This window comes from Oncorhynchus tshawytscha, linkage group LG12, assembly GCF_018296145.1.
Source record: "Oncorhynchus tshawytscha isolate Ot180627B linkage group LG12, Otsh_v2.0, whole genome shotgun sequence".
In the NCBI taxonomy this organism is placed as follows: Eukaryota; Metazoa; Chordata; class Actinopteri; order Salmoniformes; family Salmonidae; genus Oncorhynchus; species Oncorhynchus tshawytscha.
Genome location: NC_056440.1, coordinates 16091093 through 16099865, shown reverse-complemented (window position 1 = coordinate 16099865; position 8773 = coordinate 16091093). Strand labels below are relative to the sequence as shown.

The 8773-nt window shown below is 46.1% G+C and overlaps 1 protein-coding gene across 2 annotated transcripts in view; it reads right to left on the bottom strand.

The window, feature by feature from the left end:
• The window catches only part of LOC112262603 (ephrin-A5), a 198554-nt gene that overhangs the window by 2986 nt on the left and 186795 nt on the right, over nucleotides 1-8773 (bottom strand). The window contains exons 3-4 of one of the 2 annotated variants that reach the window (XM_024438240.2): nucleotides 979-1044; nucleotides 430-510 (exon numbers count right to left, since the gene is read on the bottom strand). In XM_024438240.2, coding sequence (XP_024294008.1) covers nucleotides 430-510; nucleotides 979-1044 — 147 coding nt within the window. The remainder of the gene's footprint in view (nucleotides 1-429; nucleotides 511-978; nucleotides 1045-8773) is intronic. The other variant, XM_024438241.2, reaches the window with a different exon arrangement.

The window sequence follows — 8773 nt, the reverse complement described above, 5'->3', positions numbered from 1 at the left end:
GACATGATGATTTAACCAGGTACTGCCATGTATGACGCATGACCAGGGCTTGACTTAGACTAAAATAGGTACCCATACTCATTTTGGGTGGCGGTACAGAAGCTCAAGCAGTAGAACATTTCAGGTGCCGGTACTCAGCTCTGGTGAGCTCCTGCCCGAGTCAAGCACTGCGTATGACACATGCAAACATAGACCACATCACCGGCAAAACACAACTAGCAACACAACACAACAACATGGCAGATGCAGAAAAAGCATTCTAACATGACAGTCAACCATGCTGGGAGAGGACAGATGGGTCAATCAGTGGAGAAACATAGAGAAAGAGAGAGGGGGGAGGGATGTGTGTGCCCCAATGGGACACACACAGGTCAAGAGGGCATTTGTTAAAAAATAAGGTCATAAAATAATGCAGAAAGCCATACTAACCTCGGGGTTCTAATGAATTGTCTACTTTGTCGTTTACGTCAAAAACACGGTCATGTACACCTATAGTTTTCACACAGCTGTCTAGAGATAGAAATAGAGATGATAGGGATGATTAGAGATAATAAACTCCCCCAACCCCTTAAAACAAAGGTCCCAAGCCCCAAGCTCATGACAACATTCACAAGACATTGTGCAATTCACTTCTTTCAAATCGTTCATTCCTTCACTTGTCTTTGGATAGAAACAATATAGGAGCTGTCATGAGATATGAAACTGACATGTTCAACAGAGAGCAAGAATCATTCAGAAGGAATTCAGCATTTTAGCAGACACTCTAATGCAGAGCAGCAATTAGGGTTAAGTGCCTTGCTTGACGGCACATCAACAGATTTTTCATTTAATTGGGGGATTCAAACCAGAGACCTTTCGGTTACTGGCCCAATGCTCTAACTGCTTGGCTACCCACTGCCCTGCGTCACTGAGAGTAGTGGAAACACAACATCAGTGTTAAATAGGTTCCGTGTTTCTGTTGCAGCTGGAGAGACTTACTTGATGGTCGGACAAAGACTTTGAGTTTCAGGCATGTTCTTCGTCCATTCTCGGCGATGGTGGAGGCTAGAGAACAGAAGCACAGAAACACGGGATCCTTAGACATACTACATCTTATTTTAATACATTTAAAAACACAAACACATAATTTTCCATCTTTCAAATGACTGCCACATCAGTATACGTTTGCATCATCACAGAGGAGTGTTACATTTCATCTTCGATTGTGTGTGTGTCTGTGTATGTGTGTGTGTGTCTGTGTGTGTGTTAGGGCACTTACGCAGGATTGCTTTATAAAATAGCCAGCTGTGAAAATGAGAAGGACAATAATTGCAAATTGAAGCAAGAGTAAAACCTCACTTAAAACTTGAGAAGCAGAGCTCTGATTCCACTAGCACCTGGTGAAGATTAGTACGGAACCGGATTTGTCCCTTAACAAAATGTATTCTGAAAATCAAAAACAGTATGACAACTTCTGCTTTTATTAAGTGCTGATGCAGCGGAAGACCTGTGTTGTGTGTGTGTGTGTGTGTGTGTGTGAGACTGTGTGAGACTGTGTGAGACTTGTGTGAGACTTGTGTGAGACTGTGTGTGTGCGTGTGTGTGACTGGATGGTGCGGCACCAGGTGGTTTCTCCTGTAAAAGGGTTAAACAGGGGTCATGTCACAGTAACATCCATCACTACCACAGAATAGAGTTAAAAATACATTGTGTGTTCTCATGTCTCAACCCGATGTTGGAAAGAGAGCCTCTTTACCCTTTTAACACATTGCACCTCATATCTTATTACTTTTCTCCACAGAAGAAGAAAATCAAATATACTTCTCAAATGACAAAAGTCTTCCTGCCCAATTCCTTCCAACCCAGCCTCCTGTGAGACCTCCAGTAATGGGTCCTCTGGGCAACATTTTGTGTCATCTGAGCATCATTCCCCAGCAGATGAGATGAAGTCAAGCGTATCCCTGGCTGCCATTTGGGATCTGTCATCTCCTTACCCTGATCTATCGCTCTCTTTCTTACTATTTATACATTTATCTATCCCCCCGCTCTAGATGTGGCCCTTCTCCTTTGCTGTTTTCCTCTCCTCTTTGAACACACAACACACACACACACTAAAATGAGCATTTACACACATATTTCCTGGTTCTGTCTCAAAGTCTTGGTCTGCAGTCGCACTAATAACAATTTAGAGCAGAACAGAACAGAGCAGAACAGAGCAGAGTATGGCAGGGCAGAACAGGGTAGAGCAGGGCAGAACAGGGTAGAGCATGGCAGGGCAGAACAGGGTAGAGCAGGGCAGGGTAGAACAGGGTAGAGCAGGGCAGAACAGGGTAGAGCATGGCAGGGCAGAACAGGGTAGAGCATGGCAGGGCAGAAGAGGGCAGAGCAGGGCCGAACAGGGCAGAGCAGAGCAGGGCAAAGCTGTGCAGGGTATATTCTCTCGAATAAGGGTTTCAAATTTGGGTTTGAAATGACAGTAATTGTTTTATATTTTTTACAGGAAATGCAGCTCTATGCCAGGTTCTGCTGTTGTGCAGTGGTCGCACAGCCTTTCCTCTACAGGGAGGCAGGTTTTCCTGTGTCTACCCTTCTCAATGGCAAGGCTGTGCTCACTGAGCCTGTACTTTGTCAAGGTTTTCCTAAAGTTTTGATCAGTAACCATGGTCAAATAGTTAGCGACGGTGTACTGTCGATTTAGGGCCAGATAGCACTGCATTTTGCTTTGTGCTTGTGTTTCCCAATAAGCAATGTAGTTTTGTTTTGACTGTGTTGTAATTTGGTTCACTCAGATTGATTGGATGTTCTGGTCCTGAGGCTTCAGTGTGTTAGCAGAACAGGTTTGTGAATTCAGCTCCAGCACCAGCTGGATGAGGGGACTCCTCTTTGCTCAGATCTTGGCATTGCAGGGCTCTGCAATGATATGAGAGGGGGTCACTGTATTTTAGATGTTTCCAAAACTTAATTGCTCTTTTTTTAGTTTTTAATATTAGTGGATATTGGCCTAATTCTGCCCTGCATGCATTGTTTGTAGTTATCCTCTGGACATGTACAGTAGGAGAATCTTACAGAACTCTTCATGCAGGGTTTAAATGGGGTGTTTGTTCCATTTGGCGAAATCTTGTTTTGCCAGTGAACACACCTCACTGCCATGAAGTGCAATTGGTTGAATGACACATTCAATTAATTTTAGCCAATTTTAGTAAGTATTTCAGTTTGAATTTTGAATGGCGTAGAATGCTCTGCAAGCTTTCTCTCTCAATACATTCACCGCATCATCAAGGTGTCCAATTGAGCTTATTTTTAAACCTAAGTAATTTTAGTGTACAGTACTCTATATATTTTGTACCAATTTGACTTTGACTTTTGTCAAATTCCTTGAGATCTGGATCTTCTCTGGAAAATCATAATTTTAGTATTTTTGGGTTCTACTGCCAGGGCCCAGGTCTGGCAATACTGCTCTTGCAGGTCCAGGCTTTGCTGTAGGCCATGTGCTGTGGGTGACAGTGTCACGACTTCCGCCGAAGTAGGGTCCTCTCCTTGTTCGGGCGGCACTCTGCGTCGCCAGTCTTCTAGCCATTGTCTATCCACATTTCATTTTCCATTTGTTTTGTCTTTCCACACCTGGTTTCAATTCCCTCATTTACTTGTTGTGTATTTAACCCTCTGTTCCCCCCATGTCTTTATATGGGATTGTTTATTGTAGTGCTTGTGCACGTTCCCCGTGAGCGCACAACAGGTTATTTTTTGTGTCTATTTATCTTGTTGTTCTGGATGCTGTTGGTTTTGCTTAATAAATCTCTGGTTATTACCCAGTTCTGCTCTCCTGCGCCTGACTTCTCTGCCGCCAATAACGCACCCAGCTACAGAATCCCACACCGCAACATATGGAGTCAGCAGGAGCAGGTGCCCCTGGAATAGGGGTAGAGGAGCGCGTCCGGGATCACGCAGCGATGCTTCACTATCTCGGCGCCGCCATGGACCACTCTGTCCAAACTATGGACCGCTGGGAGAGACAGGGAGTTCCTCCAGCACCACCGCAAGCACAACCAGGGTCTCCACTACTCCCCCCCCTCCTTCACCCGGTCCCATTGGGATTCGTCTCGCCCTTCCCCGGGAGTATGATGGGACGGCTGCCAGGGCTTCCTGTTGCAGCTTGACCTCTACCTGGCAACCGTCCCACCAGGCTCCTTCAGGTCGTGAGAAGTTGTCCGCCCTCGTCTCGTGCCTTTCTGGGAAAGCCTTGGAGTTGGCCAACGAGGTGTGGGGAGAAGGAGATGCGGCGCTGGACCAGAAGGAGATGCGGTGCTGGACCTCTCATCTGAGGCAGGGGACGAGGAGCGCCCAGGAGTTCGCTATGGATTTTCGGACCCTGGCCGGCGGTGCGGGATGGAACGATAGGGCCCTGATCAACCACTATCGCTGCAGTTTGCGCAAAGACGTCCGTCGGGAGTTGGCCTGCAGGGACACCACCTTCACCTTTGACCAGCTGGTGGACCTGTCCATTCGGCTGGATAACGTGCTGGCTACCCGCGGACGTCCAGATCGGGTTCTGTCGGCTCCATCCCCCAGCACCGCAGCTCCGGTGCCCATGGAGCTGGGAAGTATCGTGCGTAGGGAGACTGGAGGAGATTCCGGCTCGTGCACCATCTGTGGCCACAGAGGTCACACTGCTGGTCGGTGCCCGGTTGGTTCCTCTGGGGATCGAGGCAGCAGGCAGGGCACTCTGGCGTCATCCCGGCACCATTCTCACCCAGAGCCCTCTGTTGCACACATGTTTTTGTATGTTACTTTTCCTGAGTTTTCCCTGCATTCCCAGCATAAGGAGCTCGTTGATTCAGGCACGGCTAGGAATTTTATAGGCAGATCGTTCGCCCTTAGTTTTAGGGATCCCCATTGTTCCCGTGGCTATGCCATTCCCCGTTCACGCCTTAGACAGTCGACCATTAGAGTCAGGGTTGATAAGGGAGGCCACCGCTCCTCTGGGTATGGTGACGCAGGGAGAGAATCAGTCTCTTCCTCATTGACTATCCTGTGTTTCCTGTGGTGCTAGGCCTACCCTGGTTAGCTTGTCATGACACCACTGTTTCTTGGCAACTGAGGGCTCTCACGGGGTGGTCCCTAGAGTGCTCGGGAAGGTGTTTAGGGGTTTCCGTTGGTGCTACTAAGGTGGAAAGTCCAGACCAGGTCTCCACCGTGCGCATTCCCCCTGAATATGTCGATTTGGCTCTTGCCTTTTCAAAAAAGAAGGCGACTCAATTACCATCCCATCAACGGGGGGATTGTGCGATAAATCTCCTGGTAGACGCTGCACTTCCCAGGAGTCACGTGTATCCCCTCTCACAGGCAGAGACCGCGGCTATGGAAACATTTGTCTCCGAATCCCTGCGTCATTGCTACATTCGGTCCTCCACTTCACCTGCCTCCTCGAGTTTCTATTTTGTGAAGAAGAGGGAGGGAGGTCTGTGCCCGTGTATTGACTATCGAGGTCTAAACCAGATCACGGTGAGGTACAGTTACCCGCTACCGCTCATCGCCACAGTGATTGAGTCAATGCACGGGGCGCGCTTCTTCACCAAACTAAATCTCTGGAGCGCTTACAACCTGGTGCGTACCCGGTAGGGAGACGAGTGGAAGACAGCGTTCAGTACGACCTCCGGGCATTATGAGTACCTCGTCATGCCGTACGGGTTGATGAATGCTCCATCAGTCTTCCAAGCCTTTGTAGACAAAATTTTCAGGGACCTGCATGGGCAGGGTGTAGTGGTGTATATTGATGACATTCTGATATACTCCGCTACACACGCCAAGCATGTGTCCCTGGTGCGCAGGGTGCTTGGTCGACTGTTGGAGCATGACCTGTACGTTAAGGCTGAGAAATGCCTGTTCTTCCAGCTCTCCGTCTCCTTTCTAGGGGATCGCATTTCCACCTCGGGGGTGGAGATGGAGAGTGACCGCATTTCAGCCGTGCGTAATATGCCGACTCCCACCATGGTAAAGGAAGTGCAGCGGTTCCTAGGGTTTGCCAATTACTACCGGATATTTATCCCGGGTTTTGGTCAGGTTGCGGCTCCCATTACCTCACTGCTGAAGGGGGGACCGGTACGTTTGCAGTGGTCGGCTGAGGCGGACAGGGCTTTTGGTCACCTGAGGGCTCTGTTTACCTCGGCTCCCGTAATGGCCCATCCGGATCCCTCTTTGGCGTTCATAGTGGAGGTGGACGCGTCCGAGGCTGGGATATTTTTTGTGCCTATTTATCTTGTTGTTCTGGATGCTGTTGGTTTTGCTGAATAAATATCCGGTTATTACCCAGTTCTGCTCTCCTGCACATGACTTCTCTGCCGCCAATTACGCACCCAGCTACAGACAGCAGGCATTGGTCATCTGCGAAGAGCAGGCATTTAACCTCTGAATTGTGGAGACTAACACCAGGGGCTGAGGATTTTTCTAGAAAAGCGGCCAATTCATTGATGTAAATATTGAAGAGTGCAGGGCTCAGATTGCAACCCTGGTGAAAGCCCCGCCCCTGGTAAAATAATGATGTTATTTTCTTAACAATTTTGACGTTGCACATATTTCCAGTATCCATTGATTTAATTGTGTCAATTGCTTTACTCCCTACACCACTTTCAATAACTTTGTATGACAGTCCCTTTATGCCAAATAAATTCAAATGCTTTTTCGATGAAGCAAGCTTACATTTTGGTATTATTTTGGTGGACATGTTTATCTATCAGGGTGTGTAGGGTGTAAATATGATCGGTCATGCAATATTTTGGTATAAATCCAATTTGGCTTTTACTCAACAGATTGTGCTTATTAAAGAAGTTTAGAACTTTTACATGTATAATACTCCAGAAAACCTTCCCCAGGGTACTGTTCACACAAATACCTGTAATTTTTAGGGTCAAATTTGTTTCTGTTCTTAAAGGTTGGGGTTATGAGTCCTTGACTCCAGATGTCAAGGAAATAACCTACATATTTTGCACTAGTGAGTTTGAGCATCTCATTTAGGTTGCCATCAGGTCCGCATGTTTTTTTTTAAATTTGAGGGTCGGAAGTTTCTTATAGAGCCCCTGGTCAATAATTGGGGACTCCTATGGATTTTGATTGTCCTTAATTGCATTTTCTAATACATTCAACTTCTAATGGATTCGGCATTGTTCTGTGTTTTTGTCTGTTTGAACGGTGTTGTAGAGTGTTTTAAAATGGGTTGTCCATACAGTGCCTTGCGAAAGTATTCGGCCCCCTTGAACTTTGCGACCTTTTGCCACATTTCAGGCTTCAAACATAAAGATATAAAACTGTATTTTTTTGTGAAGAATCAACAACAGGTGGGACACAATCATGAAGTGGAACGACATTTATTGGATATTTCAAACTTTTTTAACAAATCAAAAACTGAAAAATTGGGCGTGCAAAATTATTCAGCCCCCTTAAGTTAATACTTTGTAGCGCCACCTTTTGCTGCGATTACACCTGTAAGTCGCTTGGGGTATGTCTCTATCAGTTTTGCACATCGAGAGACTGAAATTTTTTCCCATTCCTCCTTGCAAAACAGCTCGAGCTGAGAGCATTTGTGAACAGCAGTTTTCAGTTCTTTCCACAGATTCTCGATTGGATTCAGGTCTGGACTTTGACTTGGCCATTCTAACACCTGGATATGTTTATTTTTGAACCATTCCATTGGAGATTTTGCTTTATGTTTTGGATCATTGTCTTGTTGGAAGACAAATCTCCGTCCCAGTCTCAGGTCTTTTGCAGACTCCATCAGGTTTTCTTCCAGAATGGTCCTGTATTTGGCTCCATCCATCTTCCCATCAATTTTAACCATCTTCCCTGTCCCTGCTGAAGAAAAGCAGGCCCAAACCATGATGCTGCCACCACCATGTTTGACAGTGGGGATGGTGCGTTCAGGGTGATGAGCTGTGTTGCTTTTACGCCAAACATAACGTTTTGCATTGTTGCCAAAAAGTTCAATTTTGGTTTCATCTGACCAGAGCACCTTCTTCCACATGTTTGGTGTGTCTCCCAGGTGGCTTGTGGCAAACTTTAAACGACACTTTTTATGGATATCTTTAAGAAATGGCTTTCTTCTTGCCACTCTTCCATAAAGGCCAGATTTGTGCAATATACGACTGATTGTTGTCCTATGGACAGAGTCTCCCACCTCAGCTGTAGATCTCTGCAGTTCATCCAGAGTGATCATGGGCCTCTTGGCTGCATCTCTGATCAGTCTTCTCCTTGTATGAGCTGAAAGTTTAGAGGGACGGCCAGGTCTTGTAGATTTGCAGTGGTCTGTTACTCCTTCCATTTCAATATTATCGCTTGCACAGTGCTCCTTGGGATGTTTAAAGCTTGAGAAATCTTTTGTATCCAAATCTGGCTTTAAACTTCTTCACAACAGTATCTCGGACCTGCCTGGTGTGTTCCTTGTTCTTCATGATGCTCTCTGCGCTTTTAACGGACCTCTGAGACTATCACAGTGCAGGTGCATTTATACGGAGACTTGATTACACACAGGTGGATTGTATTTATCATCATTAGTCATTTAGGTCAACATTGGATCATTCAGAGATCCTCACTGAACTTCTGGAGAGAGTTTGCTGCACTGAAAGTAAAGGGGCTGAATAATTTTGCACGCCCAATTTTTCAGTTTTTGATTTGTTAAAAAAGTTTGGAATATCCAATAAATGTCGTTCCACTTCATGATTGTGTCCCACTTGTTGTTGATTCTTCACAAAAAAATACAGTTTTATATCTTTATGTTTGAAGCTTGAAATGTGGTAAAAGGTCG